Raw genomic sequence first — 20,603 nt, forward strand, 5'->3', positions numbered from 1 at the left:
ACTCACTAGTCTTTTTAATTATGTCTTTGACTTTAAGCAATGGAATGCTAAACATGAGGTAAAAAATAAAGCAAAAACACTTCTATGGTGTGCTGGGGAAGATGCATGTTAAGGAACTACTTGTTTTTGCTTGARCTTTCTAGCTAAGTGTCTTCCCTAGTATTTTACTTTATTTTTATTTGGGTTGTTTAATGGGTAGACTGCTATTTGGTTCTTACAGCTGTCCATGGCCTTTGTGAAAGGGCCTTGGATAGTGTTGGTAGAGGTCAAGCCYTTAACTTAAGCAGAGCCTTATGGAGCTATTAGAGGTGCTGGGAGGAGAAGGAATCTTGCCTTAAGCAGCAGTAAGTGAATTACAAGAACACCTGGTTATCTCTCGAGCTCTCTAGAGGTTGTGTATGTACATTGCATGACACTTGCTTTCTTTTTACAGTTCTATTCACTTCTTAAGGCAGCATTAAGCAGTTCTTTTGGAGGAAAAAAAATTCTTTTCCCTGGTGCTACTGTTTTGGTAAAACAGAACTATTTTCTAATAGAAAATGGAATAGGAAGTGTTAACCTAAAACTTTTGCCCTTGTTTTTGTCTAGGAATGTGTAGTTGCAAGCTGTTAAGCTCTGTTTTTGAGTGTCTCTAAATTACTCTTAGTGGTTCTGTGTGTAGAGATTCTGCTGAAATACATAATAACTGTGATCTTGGAAATTAAGACTTCGTTACTTTAATTGCTTTTTTAATTGGTCAGTCTTTAATTGGTTTTATGCATTTAATGATACAAAGCAAAATACTTTAGGTAGCTGAGAAAGAAAATGTGGAGCCAATACAGAAAAAGGTACTGTGATGTAAAATGTACCCTTCTAATACATTGCCTTAGTGTTTTGTACAAGCTTGTAGTATATATTTTTAATCTATATTTTTAGAAATCAGGGCGGTAGGCCTGACTTCTGTGCATAAACTAATAAGAACAGACACTTCTGATAAAGAACTGGGATGTTATATAGTTTCCATGGTCTTAAGACTTCTGGAAGAGGAACGTATGTGTGGTAGAAGAGAAAAAAAATTTCCTTTGGTTGCTGTAGTGGAGTTCCTCAATTGTGAATTTCACATTGCTAATTCTGAAAGAATAGTCAGTATTTTCCTTTTCTTTGTCTAGAAGTAAAATTACATTTAACAGGTCAAATTCTAAGCTCAGCTGCTGGTGCACATTGCCTGCTAATATCTGAGTTGTCTAATAAYGCCCTGGAAGTGAATTAAGTTTGTGTTGGGTACCTTCCCCTCTGCAAGAGCAGCTCCATTTGGACTGCATGCAGGCAATGTTGGAGGCACACTGCTCTATTAAAGAGTTTGCTCTTTTCTGTTGTCTTGATTTCCTTTTGTTTGGAAGGAGTTAATCTCCAAATGTGCATTTGTATCGTAAATATGAGAAGAAATAGATGTATTTCAATATCTCAAGGAAGAAAAAAAAATATCTACAAAATGTCTGATATTTACGTTGGCATTTTGATCAAAAACTAAGTGACATATGTTTGAGTAGAGCTTAAAAACTTTGGTGGTTTATAAGGCAGATTTTAGCTATCTTTTTTGGCTTGCACTTATGCTGCATGCACTGGAGCTGGGTTATTCATCTGGTAATCCCTGGGCCAAACCTGCACTGTCTCATGAGCTTGGTGAGGGGAGAGATGTGCCAGCATCTTCATCTGTCTTCAGGACTTCATCTGTCAGCTGGAGCTTACAGCAGTGTTAGCTCAAAAGCGAAGCTTCAGATCAAGCTGAGCTGGCCAGGTCACTTCTATAATTTTGCTTTGCATCTGCTTTGCCAACACTACTGGCCTGAGAGCCAGCACCTTGCAGGCTGTTGCTGTCTTCCTAATTGAGGAGTGATCAGGCTCTAATGTCCAAACCTGCATTTGACCATGGTGTTGCATCTGAATTTCTCTTGGAGCTGGACTGAGAAGTGTCATTAGTGTTTTCAGCTGCTGCTGCCAAGCAGCTCTGGCTCACTTTCCACGAGGTGGCACTTGGAGTATCACAGTGGGACTTGTGTTAAATCCTGGCTTAAAGCACACAATATTATTGGGGTCACACTTCTAATGTTTATAATATTCTTTGATTTCTGCTGTTTTAAGTGAAGACTAGCATCAGAACTGCTGCCCCCTTTGCTAAACACAGACCCCTGCTTTTTAGTGCAGTTGCATCAGCAGTCTTATCCAAACTATCCTGCTTCACCTTAATGTTTGCTAAGTTTGTTTTCCATGGGCATTTCCACCTAGATGTGGTTAACTCGGGCCTTTTTCTACTTGTGGAGCTGTGTGAGATCACAGTGTTGTGGCTGCAGGCCACTTAATACAGCAATCTGGCCAGATTCTTGTAGTGTCTCAGCTGGTGTTCCCAGGGATCATGCTCAATTTGGAGACAGGATAATGGAATAGCCACAGGAAACGAGGCAGTGCCTTTATGAAGAGCAACAAATCTTTGTGATTCAATAGAAGTGTAACTCTATACAACTTAAAACCCTCGGAAGAAACCATGAGAATGAATTACAGGATATGTTTGGTTTCCACTTTGGTGTTCATATAGCAAAGGCTGGGTTTTTCAGATTAGTCAGAGCTATAAAGTGTTTATGTATTTGGAAAAGATGACCTCTGTTTGGTACAAATCGGATGTTAATCATTATAGGTCTATGGGTATGATCCATTTAACTTTTGTACTGTGTTTTGAAGCTATCAAATGGATTGCAGATGAATTGTTGTAATCAGTGCACAAATAGGAATTGAAAAGTATTCCTTGCTCRTGCAATATAACTACAATCAGGAGATAGGAAGCTCAAGTGACTTACCACATGTGAGTAAGTTCTTCAGGGATTGTACTAGAAAGTATTGCTTTTTGAGTAGCTGTATCTGAGTTTAACACTTAACATCTGGATGTAGCTGAGACTGCTCAGAGACATGGCCTAGAAGTAAAGCTCCTCTCACTGTAAACTGACTACAGTACCACCATAGTTTACTAAATACAATGTTTTAGGAGTGCTGAGCAGTATATATAGGGGATCCAGGGAGCCAAAGCAAGCTGTGTAATGGARTTTATCTGATAAGGATGAAGGGTTTTTTTCACTCTCTTCTGGGACTGATAACTTACTGTTGATCTTCCTGGAGATGCAGRAATTGGGAAGAAATGTTGCTGAACAGACCATTTCTGGTCCTTTTTGAGTTAATAGTTCATGCTTTTAGGAAGCTGAATGCTTAGGAAAAGTAACAGGATTCTAGTTTCTCAGGGAGCAAGCCTTGACCTTTTACTAGGGTCTCACGGGAGCTTGCTCACCTTGAGTATTTTCTTTTAGCTGAACTATCTTACCTGGATACTTCTAAGGACGTGGTACAAAGTGARGAGAAGGGGATCCTGAGCCTGTGCATGCTGTTGTATTTACTGACTTCAGKTCCTCTTGCAACTGAGCTCCATATGTGAGTCTTGAACAGGTTCTTCTGCCAACTGAGTAGCAGGAAATAGCTTGTACCTGCTCACCTATGGCAAGGAGGCATCCAGCCACCCTTTCCCTATTTGATCAGTGTACAGGAAATGCAAATCAAATTTGATTTTTAATATACAGTGAATTTTTCTGAGATTTTTTTGAGATTCAAGAACAGCCTGTGGGAGGTTGTTGAACTAAAGGTGAGTGATGTGAACCTGCTGACACCCTGAGCGTGTGAGTCAGGAAGGAGGAGCCCRGAAGGCAAGTGCTGGCAGGGGCTGAGGTCAGCAAGTTGCCTTTGTCAGCACAAGAAAGTGGGAGTGACTGAAAACCTCAAGCCAGAAGTCACAAATGTTACCTGTAAGTCTTGACCTGGCACTTTGAGAGTGTCTGTCCATCTTAAGGGGCTAAAAATGGGAAGGGGCAAGACTGTAGAATTGCTGCCAGCAGCAATTAGGAGGTTGAAAGAGCAGCTGAAAGGGCTTTGAGAGTGAGGAAGGTGCTTCTGAACTCTTGGTTTCACATAAAGGGAAGCCTCAGGCATGCCCTGCAACAGACTTGTGTTCAGGTTGAGTTTARATTGTGTAGGTTACTGCTGAGCCAAGGGAAGAAAGGACTTGTTGGTGTGACAAAGTGGCTGCAACAATAAATCCAACTGGTTAGTGGTGGGATTTCTCCTACACAGCCTTTCCTTTGGGAGCAGGATGGAAGGAGGGTGGTCCAGCTCAAAGCTCTGTAAGATGTTAATAATCTTATTTTTTTCTACGCTGTAGAAGGAAGCACATGTGTTTTCTAAGTAGGTATAGAGGCCTGTCAGAGCAGTCTGATCTTTGTGCTTCTTCGTCAGCTCTCTCCTTAAGGCTTTGAGATTACGACCTTTGTGTTCTATGAAAAACATTGTACCTCTTTCTGCATTACAAAAACATCATTATACATCAGTTATGTAGAAATGCTGTTCCCAATGCCTTTGAAATTTAATGGCAGACTTTCCTTTGCTTCAACAGGCCTTTTCCATTTAATGTGGTGTGATTTGGATCAAATGCCTTTCAAAAACAAACACAGAGGATGCTCCAAAAGTGAGTTTTCTGGAATGCTGACAGGCTCCTTTTCCCACCCACAGCCTTATTCCTGCTGCTGGTTCAGCCAAGGAGACTGAAGGAATAATTAACATATACGAGCTGCATTTACAAGCTGGAAAATGTGTGTGCTTTACCTTCTAAACAGCCTGATGCCTTGCTGAACATGAAGCAGAATCAAAGTGGAGGAGGAAAGCCCTAATCTCCATGGAAAACATATTTGTGGAAGCAAGGGAATAGCTGGCAAAGGTTGTATGTAATCATTATATAGTACAACTTTGAGAATATCACAGCTACTGGACTGCCTTTTCATCCTTCTCTGATGCTTAACTTGGCCAGGAAAAAAGCCTTTCATGCTTTTTGATACTAGATGATTATAAGGAGATACTCTAAACTTGAAATTCAAGCTTCTCTTCATGTGTTGCTGAGGCACTTTCCACATTTTGGATCTCTCAGATGACTTTGTAGGGGTTTAAATAAGTGAAACAGCTGTGTGTTTGCTTTTAAGTTAAATGGATGTGAAGGAGCTGCTGTCTTCCCATTGAGTCATTTTCTCAGTAGGCAAGGCAGCTCTGGAGACATGTGCTAGCGCTATTCAACTTGTAGAGTAATTCCCCATTTTTTAAAGCAACTGTGTGGCGAGCCTGTATAGTAGGATATGTAAATGTGACACCTTTCCCTGAAGCTGCTGTTGCAAATAAGCTCCCTCCAAGGAGCTGGTGGACCTAATCAGCTGGAGTTGCATTTACTTCCCTTGAGGCCTCTTGCTCTTCATCTACCAGCTGTAATTAGAGAGCCAACCTTGTGCTGAGCATGTTACTAAGCTGCAACCTGCATCTCAGCAGCTTGCAGCGGAATCTCTGCTCCAGTAAATATGCTACTATTATTCCCAAAGTGGTATTGGGCAATTAATTTCCAAAGCCTTTGGCAGAACACTTAAAGAATTGGATTTGATATTAAGCAGAAGAGATTTGGCATGAAGTTTTGTCTGATTCAGTTCTCATTTCCCAGCAGTTCTCATTTCCCAGTTCTCATTTCCAAATGTGGTCTTTCTACTTAGTGACATGTTGCTTATGATGAGCTTATACCTGCACCAAGGCAAGAAGCCCCTTGCAAGTTTTRGGAATGTATCATGCTTCTTGGCTGAAGAAAAGAGGGAAAACAGAAAACAAATAGTGGTAAATTCCAGGAAGGATTTGGGGGATGGGGGAAGCCCTCACTTGGAGACACTTTGCTGGCAATGAGTCATCTGAAATGCACAACAAACTAGGTAGTAAAGTTGCCATCCCCTCCCCACTAAATTTAGTTAATTATTATTTCCAGCAGATTAGGAGCAGTGGAGGAGGGATGGATGTTTAACGAGATGACCTTCCAAAGTTCATGGCAGTTCTTTCTCAATAARGGCTAAAGATAAGATCAGAATGTGGGGGACAAACATGCCTCCAGAATAAGTGTACAAATAGTTTAAAAACAGACAACAAATTTCAGCAAACTTACTAACTTGGCTTAGCTTGCTGTGTTTTAGGAGATAAATATAGAGAAGTTTTGGTAGAGGCTACCTTAGTATTGCCACATCCTGTGTGAAACTAAAAAAATAAGTTATCTCCAAAGATGCAGGAGCTGAAGTCATTGATTGCTCCTATATGGGCCTGTTATGGAGAGATCATGGAGCTGTCTGGGAAGGATGAACYGCACAAGTCTGGTCAGTCCTGGTGATGATGTTCTGCTTGAAGACCTGCTTAAAGCAAAACATGCCTGAGAAGCACTGGGTGTGTCACRGGATGCTGCATGGCTGAGGAGGCTGCAGAGGCATCCTGGAGGGTCTTAAAAATCAAAGAAAAAGGACTGTAGATGTGCATTTCTCTGGTGGATTATATTGTACAACTAAAAGTAAGCAAATAAGCATGAGTAGTCAGACTAGTCTGTTTTAGAAGCCTTTTCATGAGCTGTGTATGTGAGCAGGCACATGTATGGCAGTGTTCTCTTAGCACAACCAGCCTGGGTAACCTGGTGCTGACATGCAGGCCAGGCCATCTGCATCCCCTCCCTAGCTCTGTTGTGACARTCACCCAGCAACTCAGGTAATCCTGTTTATTCTGTGTCCCTAAATGATTGAAAGTGTTCCTTTGACAGCCACCCACACCTGTGGGATCCTTCTCTCACAAAGGCACACACCATCCTAAGGCTTCAACATTTCCTTGTGTTGTGAAACTCCTTCTGTTTTCTTTGAGGTTTTCTAGTGCATTTATTCATTTGTGTGTTATATACTTATGTGATTGGACTTGGTGTTTTCTATTGTAGTTCTACATGCCTGAGATGAACTGTGCAATCTGAGTGCACTCTCTGGACAGCACTTAGTAGTGACACTTGATTGATGTTCTAAGGCTGGCATCAGTACCATGAGCAGAACAAGCTTGCCTTTTCCCAAAGGGCAGAAAAGGGAGAAAAACAGAAAGCATTTGGTTTGAATGCCTTCTACTATCAAGGTATGGAAAACTCCTGGAGCTAAGTGGTCCTCATAGTCCTGTAGCAATATTTTCTGGGAAGTTAAAGAAGTTTTATATGGTGATTTTTTTAATAACGTTGGTGAAAAAGTTTGTAACCTCAAAGAATGAGTTGTCTTGATTCTCTAGACACATGTAGCTTGGATGACTGTTAAAACTGTTCTTGTCTCRTCCTTTAAGATCCCTGACCACTGTAGCACTTGACCTGAAGTGTGTAACTGATTCAGCAATGAATATAAGTATTTGCTTAGTCTTAAGTATTGCAGCAAGCCCTTTCCTCAGCAGAAGTACTTGCCCTTTTTTAGGGTTAGCATGTGATCAAGTGCTTATGTGAGAACAAATATGCTTAAATGAAAATCAAAATCTGTAAAATGGAAAAGAAATCAAGATAACTTTTCAAGATGRTTAGTGATAATTATTGTTATCCTGTTCTTGAATGAACTTGAATGAATTTTTTTCTAGTTTCCCAGAGCAGTCATGATGGTAACTGCAGTTCCTGCTCAGAAGCCAAACTGAGCAATTAGTGTTAGATGTCCTCATGTTTCTGGTACCACTTTTGGTGAGCAAAGTGAGGGGCAAAACATGCGGGAACATGTGTCCAGAAATTGCTCTTTGCTCTATAGAGACTGAATGGTTTTCTAATACGAATAAAAAGCCTCTGATGAAAYAAAGTCTCAGCTGCTGTTGAGATGCCTTCTGCAGTGGCTGTCAGGCTGCTAGTGTAATTCTGCACAGGGAGCTAGATTCCTAAAAGCCACAGAGTGCTCGTGGCAGGAAATGTGACTTGATTTTACAAGGCACTGACTCCAAAGTGCACTGTCATGCTGGATACCAGGCAGACATTGAGGAATTACAGCCTCTCATTTAGAGTTTACTGTATATCTGTGTCTGTATATCTGACTTTTCTTCTGTGTTCACAAGTTGGAAAGCTTTTAATAAAGCTTGGTGTGTCCTCCAGAGGTGAGAAAAGCACTGGGAAAAGCTGCAGGCAGGTAAGAAAAGTGAGATAGACCACAATGGGGGTTAGGGTAAGAGACAGTGGATGGAGAGCGATGATGTGCCTGGTCAGTGAGTTAGTGCTGGGATCATCTGTCTGAAATGGGGAAGCAAAACTCAAAGGTCATCAGTGTGTGTTGTTGTGGCAAAAGGGGATTTCACATTGCAATGTGGGCAGCAGGCAAGTGGAAGCTTTGGCTGATAAGCTCAGCATCTTGGACTGTTTCCTCTTTATACAGGGATAGGGGATATATGGAAGTTGTCTGTGCTACTTGGCTGCTGCTTAATATCCTTTTCCTCCCTTGCAGATCAGCTCAGCCTTCAGTACACTCATGGGCATGGGCTTTGTGTCTCAAGTATGCAGAAATAACAGCCACTCCTGAGGCAAACCCAGCAGTGACCTTGCATAAGCTCCTCTTCGTGTGTGCTTTTTTCCAGGTGAGAAAATAAGAGCAGATCAAGATCAGGCCAGCAGATAGCAAAGCACTCACATGGTGCTCTATGATGCTTACCTAAGGCTGCCTCCCTGCTGAGGTATAAGGTGAGAATGTTTCCTGCCACACACTCGCCCTCCCGTTGTTTGGTTGAGGGTTTTTTTATGTATAATAATTCTGTGCAGTCTCCAAAGCTTTCCACTGTGCTCTTATCAGTTAGCTGGGTGACTGCATTGGTTTGAGCCAACTGTGCCTTGCTTCAGCACTGTTATATTTGTTCACACTTTTGCACAGTTTGTGTTGTCACTCTCTGGCATGAGTCCCAGCCAAGATAAGCAGTCAGAGCAGGAACTAGCTTGAACTTGATCTAAGGTTGTGATGAATAGTTCTGTGAAAGGATCGGCTTGGTGCTCACTGCTRGTAAGGCAAATCAAGTGCTGCTTGAGCACGAATTGCTGGGGAAGGCTGCTGCCTGAGCCTGTGGGTCAGCCGTGCTTAAAGCACTGGGTGATAAAGCACGGGACTGTTTCTGTCCTGTTAGGATATAAAAGACTTGGAAAAGATGTAGGGGAGAGAAATCAGGCTTGTAAAAGATAAAGAATATATAGAGAATATATAGAATATAATGGGAACAAGTCAGAACACTGAGGAGTATAACCAAAGTCTGTAAATGAGTGGGGTAGAGAGTTGTGTGCTCTGTCATCCAAAACAAGGACTAGGGACAACCATGAAATTACTAGGATCACATCAAAGCAAAAGGAAAGTCCTTTCAGCTGTGAAAGGTGAAAAGGTGAAGTGTGTCCCCCACACACTTGTTCTTTCTCTTCTGTGGCTGTTTGCTAACAAACCTGGTGGTCAGGACACCAGGCAGACCCTGGCAATCAGACTGGTCAGATTTATGGTTGTGTGTCTACAGGCAGAGCAGGTACAGGGAGCCCCAGCTGCCTCATGCAGCAACTCCAGCAYGTGTCCAAGCACAACTAACCAAGCAGAGAGGCCAAAACCTCCCCACTACAACACAGTGATTATGACCTGCAGTTTTTGCTGGCAGTGGCCTTGAGGGCTGGGGTGCAAGAGAAGACTTTAGATAAGCCATTGATCAGAGTGCTTTGGAAACTGGTATCAGAAATAGTCTGGGCTTTTGGTCACCACTGTTCTGCCCTGCTGAGCACGTGTCAGCCTGGACCGATGGACAGAGTCACTTCGGTGCCACAGCYCAGCCATGTGTCTTCAACCTTGAAGTGAAGGGTCACTTGCTCTTCCTGGCCTCAAGCTCTTTGGAAGAGCTTTTGCTTATGAGTCAAACTTAGCATTTTCACAACAGGGACAAATATTGACCAGTGAACCACAAACGGCTCTTCCTTGTCATCTAAGCTTGGGATAGCTTYTCTGCAAAGCAGTGGGAAAATCAAGGCATGGATCTGGTCTGAACTGCCAAAAAAATGAGTGGGTCGTAAATAAGCAAGGTATTTCTCTGCATGGGATTGTTTTTGGCCCAATATTAATCTTTAGTCTCCCCTCTATAGTTTAGAAATAGCTAAAGAGCTGCTAGGTAGAAAAAATGAAAGTACACTTAAARGGAAAACAATGACATTCCAGCAAAAAATAATAGAAATGAACAGTAAGTTTTTAGTAAGATAGCTGGGGGAAGCAAAGCAGGCTCATTTTGGTGAAATATTTCCCCCGAATCAACTTAAGATATTTTGCACAACAAACTCTGTTTTTTTAGTGTAATTGTCATCTTTGCTATTGAACCAAATCCTCAGGGATTTTATCTTATTGTGTGAGATGGTTAAATAGATGCACTGAAAGGTGATTCTCCATACAGCAGCATCTCGCTTGACTTCCCATTGACCTTGTCTGTGGTCTTGGACTGCATGTGGAGAAATAGATGASTTGGTCAGTAAAATGAAGAGTAGCACAAATTGCTTTAGGTATTTGTAAAATAGATGCTTTTTGGGAATTTTACTGAACAGTTTTGTTCTTGTGCAGAAATCCCACCTCTTTTCTGTAAATCCACTGGGCTAATTCTCATCAGAGTTCATAGGGATTAGTTTGCGTGCTTCAAAATCATAAAAATAACCCCAGAATATGCCTGTATTTCAAAATAAGGCTTGCTATTTTATGACATGGCAGCACCTTTCATGTTGCCGCTTCCTTAAACCAGGCTTGAAATGGAGCTGTCAGATGAGAAACCTTGACCTATGAAATATTTCTGTTATACTTTAATGTATTACTGTTATGCTGTGACTAAGTGATAAGATTCTCCTTGGAAAGATACTGATTTATGCATTTTTATTCTAAACTGTCCCAATGAACTTGAAGTTTCTTGACAGTGAGAAATGCAGCTAGAGTGAGAAGGAATTTGGAGCCAAAGAAGTGCATTAAGTTGACTACATTGCTTTTCCTGASCTGTTGGTGTTCAGCCAAAGCTCTCTTTGGAGGAAGGGGTTTTACAGGTGAAATCTTAGAATTTTCCAGAGACTTTAAAGAGTTACAGAAGAAAGAAAATGCTGCAGGTCAGGAACATYAAACTAGTGAACTGGATCTGACCAGCACCTACCTCTGATAACTGGTATCAGCTGCCTCAGAGGAGGATGAAAATCACCCCTGAGGGGGTAGGCAGTTGGGGGATGACTCCAACAGCCCTTTTTAAATCTCCCACAGCTAAAGACTATTGTGCTGTGCTGTAGAAATGATAATTTTGATTTCAGTAATCTATCATATTGGCTATATCAACTCTAGGTGCCCTAGGCTGTGTATATTTCTGGGCCTTTCAGGAATGCTACTAAATCCTTAATCTTGATAAAGTGAAGTAAGGAAATTTCTTAACACTTTAAGACAAGGTTAAAGCTGCAAGAATAGTTTAAGCTGTGTCAAGGAAAGGAATACAGGAAACTGCTAAGACTTTTTGCAGACTCTTTTGTTCATGAACTTCTGTGGCACTGAATTAAGCAAACTCCATTTATGACATGCTCCTCTTAGAGGTTTGAATTACCCAGTCTTATTTGAAAGTCCTTTTTTTTGCCTTGAGATAAAACAGAAAAGATTCCCGGTACCCACAGTTAAGCTGTACTTCCTTCCTGCAGGGTAATTTTATTTTGGTTGTTTCAGTCAGGAAACCATAAGAGTTTGATTTAGGGGTTAGGTTCTGTATTGGGGCCAGCAGGTCATTATGTGATACTGCAGTTAGATCTGGGAACTTAGTAGCTTACTATGCAACTTATGTGCCAGATATTGTRAATATAACTTACCCAATTGCTCTGTAGAGAAAACATAACACTTGACTATAGGACAGTAGAAAATAAAAGCTGTTCTCACAGGTTTTGCTACCCTGAACTCCTGTAAAGACTTAAATATATTGATGTTAAGATAAGCAGAAAATTCTCCGCCAGCTTGATTTGAGGTTTAATCTTTGACTAGGTCAGGGCAGCGGCTTGTTTGAARTGCGAGTGCCTGTGTTTGCTCTTTCCCCTGACCCCGGGGACGCCGAGATCGCGGCAGTGCGGGCGCGGGCCACGTGAGCGGAGCTTGCYGCCCCGTGCTGCGCTTTGAGGGCAGGAACCTGCGTGGTCCTCCCGCAYTGCGAGTGTGACTGCACGTGGCCACGCTCCCTTGGTCCCTAGGGCAGCTCCTCTCGGCATCCCATCYCTTCCCAAAAGGGAGAAGATGTGCAGGGAAGGGCTAAGGATGGGGGGTTTCACTCTGATCTGAGGACACCAGGGCCAGCCTGGGCTGTGCCTGCCCTCTGGACTCATTCTCTAGTTTGTAAATTTGGGGCAACTTCAATTTTGCAAGTTTAGTGGCATGCTGCTGTTTTGCAGCACAGTGGGCTGCTTGGTACATGCTAAGAACATCTTTCTCAGGATGCTTTTGCACTCGGAAGACTTTTGCAGAGTAGCTGGAGCTCTGCAAATGTGCTCTCCCTTACTGCACCTTAATGGGCCTGGGGAGAGATGTGCGACATCTCACAAGAAGCTGTTCTTAGTGTGTTATGGAGCACCTCTAGTAGCCACAGATAAGGGCACATGAACRCAGACAGAGCCTTATGCAGTGTACAACAGATGTGGCTTAACAGAATTATCAGTGCTGCCCTCCCAAAGCCTTTTTTCTTTTTCCCTTTTTTCAGATGTTTTCAAGAAGCTGTGGTAGAAGTGGTTGATGCCTCTGGACAATTGAAGACCAGGAAATTAAAAGCAAAAGTCTGAGACCAAAGCMAGGAAGACCTCCCTCTGAGAACAGCAAGGGAGGAGATGGCTGCAAGGTGATGAGCTGAGGGTGCAGTTTTGCTTTTCCCCTTCTTCCTCAAACAGCTTGCAGAGGCACTAGGACAAAAACATGTCATTATTTATCTGACTGGGAGGTCAGTGTCATTTTGAATAACAAATGGGTGGAGTGAATCTTTCTCTCCTCTTGGAACCAACTGCCTAAATACTGCAAAGAGAAGTATGGACATTGGACAGATATGGCTTTGGCAGGTCACAGGAAAAGAGGACACAAGCTCAGGGCCATTTTCTTCCTAAAAGGAAGCCATGTGAATGCAGAAACACATGCAGGAAGTTAAGTGTAACTTGYAGCAAGAGCTGGGTCTCACTTGCAGAGTTTCCTGAGCTGCTGTTCCTGTCAAGCCTGGTAACTCCATGGGCTTCCCTCTAGCCCCTTTAGCTCATTCATTTAACACAGCAGGTCATGTACTTGAGGCAGCTGCTGRCACAGGTGATGTTGCTGTAGCTTTTGTGCTACAGAGGGTGCCAGAACATGCATGGGGAGCATATTTGAATTTGTTTTGTTGAAGAATGCGTTAATGATGCTAAATGAGAGCTCTGTTTAGTCAAAGTGAGTTTCCAGCACTAATATCAAACCATTATTTTCATTAAACAAATAGGTGTCAATTTTGAGTAGGTAAGTTAACTTCATAAATAAACTTCATAAACTTTCATAAACTTCATAAACTTTCCTGTGAGAAAATGAGGGGATACTTTTGGCTGCAGTGCTCTGAAGCTGAATTTCATGTACTGCAGGTATTGTATGGGATCAGAGTATTTGGTCAGGTCTTCTAAGTGCTTTATCTTGAGGTTTTACATTAGACTACATGATCTGCATTTAAAAAGTTGCCTTAGACACAAAACAGGCAGGATTTTGTTTTTATTTTTCCTGGAATCGAATGAAACACTGAAGCATCAAAGCACTACTTTGGCCCACAGATGATTGTGTTGGGAGTGTTCTTCTAATTATTAGAAAACAACAGAGCATGAAGTTCTAATGTGTGAAACAATGTAACATGCCATGATAATTTGGCACGTTGATAACACACAGTAAGCCTGGCTAGAGGGAAGGGTGGATGCTAGAGGTGCTATAATACGTGTCCTCTTGCAAGTTGTCAACAGCAGAGGTAGCAACAACGACTTCTGACAGCAGAAATCTGGTTTCTGAAGTTTTTCCACATCAGATGACAGCAAAATCAGGACTGCCTTGACAGGCTTCATGAATAGGACTTGGGTGGTATAACTTCCCAGTGACCTGAGATGTCAAGTCATCTGATAACAAGGAGATTTCTTGCATTGTGGGGTAATTTAGGTGCAAAGTGTTCCTCCTTAACAGTGCCTGGGCTCTTGCTGGCAGTGTTACTTTGGGAAAACATAACATTTTCTTGTTTGAATTCCAAAATGTAGGTCATAGCTGGCCACAAGGGAAACAAATTGACCTTGGCAGCGAATGAACTTGGACTGTCAATATTGTGAACTGCAGGGCATGACTTGAAGGTGAAATGAATGATTACCAGCAAAGTCCATCTCTTTATTCCTGTGGCCAAAACTGTCTCGAGTTGCATGAGTCCACATTGCACTGTGTTGAATTATCCCCCCACACTGATAAGGAGATTTGGCAAGCAACCACTGCATAGTGTACAAGGGTTATGCACAGCATAGCAACTATAGCCCTCCACCTTCATGCCCTATATTTCTCCCAGTGCAGATGATGGTAGAAGTGCTGCTTTGCCTTGTCCAAATGTGCCTCTCAGTCGTGGGTCCTCCTTATTTCATAAAGATCTGTCCTGAGAAAGAAAAGCTCTTTGGGGGCTGCTGTGTAAATGTTATATTGATTTTTGCTAGATCCACTTTGTGTTGTCCTGCTAATTTGAATGACTATCTTTCTGGATATTGTCCATCAGAGGCAAAGTTTTACTGTTACTTTATTTTTTTAAAGGAAAAATAAAGAACTAAAGAGAAACCTTTCTAAGTTTTCAGCTTTGATAGCTTCCTTTAGTCTTTTGCTTGTGTCCTATCATTGAGAATTTAGTGCATGCCTCAGATCCCAATTGGAGTATACTGCAATACACCTCAATGAGTGTTAAAACTAGTGGCTTGGTAGAGGTGTGTTTGTTTGGTTTTTGGGRGAAAAAATCTGAAGCTCTTCAAAGCACCTTAAATTTGTTGTGCAAAAAATGCCTTTATCCCTTTGTAGCAAAGAGGAGTTGAGCTGGTTACAGGCATCCTTGCAGAAAGCTTTGAATAGAGATAGTGCAAAAGCCTAYAGAAATCGAAGTAGAAATCTTCTTAAGCCCTCATTGATATGAATGTTGCTACTTTCAAGAAGTCAGGAGGAAAAGGTCATGCCAATTTGTAGGTGAGAAAGCTGACTGCCAGGCCAGATGGGGATTATGCAATTCCTTCCTCTCCTGGAAGGTTGGAGCAGAGAGAGAAAGCGTGCTGGGCTCAGTTCTTCCTTTCCAGACAAGGCGCACAAGGCAAAGCCCAGAGCAAAGTTAAGATATACCCATGTGGTGTGTATGTTTAGAGATTAATAACAAGCCCCCAAATTGCTAGATTCGGTAGTCCTGTTGTGCAAGCAAACAAGGGAYGCTGGTATTGTCATATTTTAACATCTTAATTTTTACTACCTACAAAAAAAGGTAGAACTTGCAGTTTGGACCTTATTTGCAGAGAGGTAATACTAATAATATCTCCCTGTTTTGTACATAGAGGATAATTGTATTTCTGCAGATGTGATGCACAAAGTATGCTGGATTTTATTGCCAAATCATCATATGGTTTCCTAGTGTGTCTATGCCCAAGCAAGTGTTGAATTGAACATTTTTCTTCAATATTTGACATGTGCTCCTGCAAGATAGACTTTGAAAAAGACCTAGTAACAGGGTGCCCTYAAATCCCTTAACTAAACAAATGTATATTTTCTCTGGAAGTTGAATTTGTCTGGAGTGCCAGTGATCACATCTGCTACCTGATAATAGGTATGTATTTGGATAAGGYGTATAAAAGTCTTGCTTCTTTTGAAGATTTGGGATGACTGTGAATGTTCCAAGTACTCCCTGCCTTGGATAAACTCCCAGGCAACTTGGGAGACCTAAAAATATACTCAGTCTGACTGAGTACTTCCAACAGGGACACTGTTGGTTGAAGCTGTAAATTAAAATGGCTTTGTATTTATTAGACCATCTCAATCTTGCAGAATTAAAATAGATTGGGCAGACTGCTGCTGTCTTGAGAGGACRGAATTCCTTCTCATGGGCTGTTTTCATCTTTGATATCAGTTTGTTCAAAGCATGTGTGTTAATATTAGTATTAGCAGCCCTCCTGGCTCCCTGGAAATGTTACCTCCAAAATAAATGGCCTCAGAGATAAAGGTTTGCAGCATTTTGCTTAAACTGAACTGCCTACTTTGGCTGGAAATTTAGTACATTTAAAAATGTTTTAATTTTAGAAAACTTCATGGAGGTTGTTTAAATTGATTAATAAATTGCTGAATAAATAACTGAATAAAATCCCTTGAGTGGCAATCCTGTTATGCTATAATAAGGCTTAATTGATGAAGCATTTACATTATATGCAACATGTTTGCAAGCCTTTCTCACTGAAGAACAAATACATCAGAATGCTGTATTTTGAGACCTGCTGTAACTATATAAGGACAAATCAAAATATGATCTGAAGGAGGGAAAGTAGCCATGAATTTTATTTCCATTTATGGCCAGAAAACTCAGTATTGAAGCCAATACATGCACATGTACTCTTATTCATATCTGTAGTGTTATCCCTGTTGTGACAGCTTTTCTTAGAAATAGAGGAAAAATCCAGTTCTGCTGCAGGGAGCATTGTATTTTGTGAAGGCTTGGGCTTAATTGGCCTCGAAGGAGCAAGTGGAAAAGAACAGCTCAGTGCTGGGCTTGTGCCATGCACAGGGCCAGGAATCCTGCTTTTGCTCTGGTCCTGCAGTCAGCAGCACGGGGCTGGGGTTACTCTGCATCATTCATTCACAAGCTGGGAAATCTTCCTGCTGACTCATGCTTATAAGTTATTTTCCTGGCTCCACCTCCACTCGYTTCAGCTCCACCTCTCTGCACTTGGAGCCCTTGCCTACTATATTTAAACAGCTGTCTCRGAGCAGAGAGAGGATTCAAAGGTTGAAGTTTTGCGGTTTTCCTGGCTGTGCCGGCGTGTTCAGAGAAACGTTGATTTTTCTCACCAGATCTGCTGCTAAACGAGGTAAGATTCTGCAAGTGAATATAGAGAGCCCTGTGTGGTGTACTAGAAAATGTTGTTTTCTCAGATCACAGGAAGATCTTCTGTTTCTAGAAGGATGTGTCTCTGTTCCACAAAGTTGAGTTGCTCCCGTGTACTTTGTGTGTGGTGTAACTGGGCTCGCATGTAAGATTGTGCCGGTGGGGAAAAGAGCTCCCTAAACTTGTGGGGAAGTATTGAAGCTAACGGGACATCTCTTCCTTAAAGAACCAATGAATTAAATGACCTCTTAAATTGCCACTTCTGAAAYGAATGTGGAGTGAAGAAAGGAAGCTGAAGGAAGCTATTGCATTTCTGTAATTGTTCTTGCTAACCCTGTGTGCCATAAAAGTACTTTCAGGCTTTTTTTCTTCCTTATAGACTCACTACCCTGCTCTTCTGAGCTCTCCCCATGTGCTGTAAAGGCCTTGCTTAGCTGTCCTTACTGGAGCAAAAGTCTCCCTGACGTCGTGGGGAGACCCATTTGCATGTGGCTGCTGTAACTTGTCCTTTCTCTTGCAAAAGACCCTGTAACTCTGCTGCCCCACTGACATTCATTTGCTTTTGTATCTGTTGCTCGCTCCAGAGCGTTTCCAGCAGTGCCAGGGTCGCACTGACCTGCTTCCCATGAGTTACAGGTCCTCTGGGCATGGGGCTGTCGCGGGGAGGTGTGTGGGGTTTGGCCCAGCATGATAAGCCGGCAGCTTTCTCGAGCCAGAACAATTATGTAATGTTTCAGCAGCAGGGAAATAAAGGCTTTGGAAGCGGGGAGGAGAGGGATTCTGGAACTTGCTGCGTGTTCCTGGATGGGAGAGGAGAGAAGCGCCTGTGTGAAGTAGGAAGKGGGAAGCAGGAGCCAGAGCAGTGATGGAGCGCCCTGAGCTGGCTGGATGTGAGCCTGCCTTCCCAAAGGGAAGCGAGGAAGGCACTCCGGTCCTCTCCTCACCTGAGGCTTCTCTTCCCTCATTGCAGTTAATTCATTAACCTCTGTATAGATTGGAAGTAAATGTTGGTGTCTCATGTGCTTTCCAGGAGCCTCTGCAAGGACAAGCGTGGTGAATTAGCTGTAGGGGCTGTTGAGGTAGGGGTGTCTCCTGATTTTTGTGGCTGTCAAAAATCAAGTGAAAAGACCAACTTCTCWTCACAGGAAAAGCAAATGTTTGGCTTAAATTCTACCTGCCTTGATGCTCTGAGCATAGTTTTGCCCACAGCACATCCCACACCTAGGCCACAGGTTAGGAATAGCTCTAAACAGGTTCGGTAGTTGATCATTTTCTGCTGGAAATGCAATTAGTAACTGTAAACCGTGAAGTAGTAGGTCTAGGATGTGGAAGGGGCTTCTCTTGTACACAGAGGCAGGCTGGGATGAGCAGAATCAGCTTCAGTAATAATTCTGTGTTGATAGTATTGCCCAGTGTCAAAACTTTGGGGAGCAAAGAATGTGGCACTAAAATGAGCTTAAAGAGGGTTTGTGAATCCAGAGCTTGGCTAAAAGTGCAGCTTAAAAAGGTCGCATACATACCTGGATCAGGGAATACATGCCAAATTGGCATTTGTTACCCTTGCCTTCAAGGTTTGGCTTTAACTTCAGCAAACACTGCCTTTTCACCTATGAAAAGATAGTGCCTGGAGGTGCAGGGTGAAGTGAGGAGAGGGCATCTCCCTGGGGAGACGCAATGCAGTGCATTGGGTGGCCGTGTAGTGGYCGGGAGCCAAGACAAACTCCCTAGGAAGCAGCTGGGAGTGCACGGCTGATTCCTCCCGTCCAGTGCCTGTTCTTGTCCCTTTGTGGTTCCCCTGCAGAAGCCCTGGCACCGAGCAGCACGATGTTGTGCCCAGGTCTTGCAGCGGGGCTGCTGGGCTCGCTGTTTGTGCCGGGGATGTGCAGCTCCCTTGGAATGGTTGCCATGCGCCGCCCTGGGTTGCTTCAGCAGTCCTGGCTCCCAGCAAAATCCCACGGATGTTGCTGGGTTACCGCGGTCTCCGCAGCCCGCCACGGAGCAGGAACCTGCCCAGGGAGCTCCTCTCATTCTCATACAGTGTTTCCAGAGATAAAAGGTGAGCTCTCTGCAGTGGGAAAAGCTGAGAGCTTGGCTTGGGTAGTACAGCCTTGGGTTRCCATGGAGAAGAAGCCTTTGCTAAGCTTCAAATGTGTGCTGCAATTTAGGCTGCTTTCAGTGACTGTCTTCCTGGGGAGACTGGTGTGCTGTTTCTCTGGTCTCGGGCAGTGCCAGGTGCTGAACTCTTCCAATTGCACTGGTGGACTTTGGTAGAAAATAATGTTGAGGATTAGCTTATGCAACARCTTGCCACACCAGAAGTTTTAGGTGATGTTTGCTCTGCTTCTTGGTGAAACTAGAAAGCATCTGAGTGCAAGGAGTGCTTGCAAGATTCATATGAAAATTCATGATAGCTACATGGCAGTAGTGCTGTTCTACTCAGCATGAGCAAAAGTGAAGCTTTCACTAACAAGTTGCACCGCTTCGGTTAGAGGGTGCCTGGCTGTGCACCCACCTGCTCTGGGTGGACTGAAATACGTGTGTGGAGGAGAGAGATAAGAGCCCTTTCCCCTTTTTTTGCAATATGATTGGGGAATCAACCTTGAGCTTCTAAGAAAAAAAGCGGGCCTGTCCTGAGCGTGCAAGTGTCAAGTGGGGTGTGATCCACGGGTAATATGCTGGGTTACTCAGCCCTGCARGTCATATTTTTTGTCAGGAAAGCCTGTCATTGAAAATTTCTTTATTTTACCAGGTGGACCCCGGGACCTAAATGCTTTCRGACAGGAAGATGTATTCGGGGCTGAACAAACACCCCAATAGGGGTGGGTTTAAGCCGCTTCCTGTGGTCATCATAGGTAAGTTTTCTTTTGCCAGTATCCTTGTGTTCACTAACGCTGCTTTTGCTCTGGACTTGCCATCTTTTTTCTTCTATGTCATCTTAACACTAGAACTGCCCTGGTTGCTGTTCTGCCCCCTTCCCTGATAGGGAGTCTTTATCTAGTGCTGATATGAAGGGAGTGGTGGCAAGAAGGAAAGCAGTTCGACAAGCTAAAGCACATGCCTGTCTTTGCACTAACAAAAATGGTAACGTTTTGGACATCAGCTGGGCCTGATTTTTCCCAATTGGGTGCTTAAAAGGCAAAGTGAAATGAAACCATTTCACTGAGAAAAATCACTAAAGCTGATTAGCTGTTTGTAGTACTTGAATTGGTGTGTGAGCTTTTTTTTTTCCCCTCGTCGTGTGTGGCTTGGGAAGTGATCCAGATGCTCTTGAAGCTTCTAGGAAATTTTTATATATCCCTTAAATGCTCAATAAATCTTTTGATATGTRCAAATCTCCTATACTACTATTTTACTAAACCTATTAACTTCTCTATAAAGCTGTGGCTCGCTATTTTTCACCAGGTTAGATATTAATGCACCAACTGACCCATGTCCCTTGTGAGAGGGAGCTTTGCAATGTGGGGTGATGCTTGGAGCAAGGGTGATGTGGGACCCTTCTGCTCCATGGCTCATACCAGCTGGTTCCTACCTTATCTGTCCAGCCATCCATTGCCCCCGAGTTAGTCCAAAGCTTGTGCAGGACATAAGTCACACTTAACTCTTGCTGATAGGAA

At 42.9% G+C, this 20,603-nt stretch overlaps 1 protein-coding gene across 11 annotated transcripts in view; it reads left to right on the top strand.

Moving 5' to 3' along the window:
- OSGIN1 (oxidative stress induced growth inhibitor 1) overlaps positions 1-20,603 on the top strand; it is a 66,310-nt gene that overhangs the window by 40,626 nt on the left and 5,081 nt on the right. For 2 of the 11 annotated variants that reach the window (XM_026043145.1, XM_026043146.1), the window contains 4 exons: positions 6,839-7,023; positions 8,346-8,475; positions 12,601-12,735; positions 19,739-19,841. In XM_026043145.1, the coding sequence (XP_025898930.1) occupies positions 19,757-19,841 (85 nt within the window). In that variant the 5' untranslated portion in view covers positions 6,839-7,023; positions 8,346-8,475; positions 12,601-12,735; positions 19,739-19,756. Of the gene's footprint in view, positions 1-4,465; positions 4,538-4,581; positions 4,787-6,411; positions 6,428-6,838; positions 7,024-8,345; positions 8,579-12,600; positions 12,736-16,819; positions 16,973-19,738; positions 19,842-20,603 lie in introns of those variants that run through there. The other 9 variants (XM_026043143.1, XM_026043144.1, XM_026043141.1 and 6 more) reach the window with 9 other exon arrangements.

Source organism: Nothoprocta perdicaria, unplaced genomic scaffold (assembly GCF_003342845.1).
Source record: "Nothoprocta perdicaria isolate Ctin4 unplaced genomic scaffold, notPer1 scaffold_321, whole genome shotgun sequence".
Classification (NCBI taxonomy): Eukaryota; Metazoa; Chordata; class Aves; order Tinamiformes; family Tinamidae; genus Nothoprocta; species Nothoprocta perdicaria.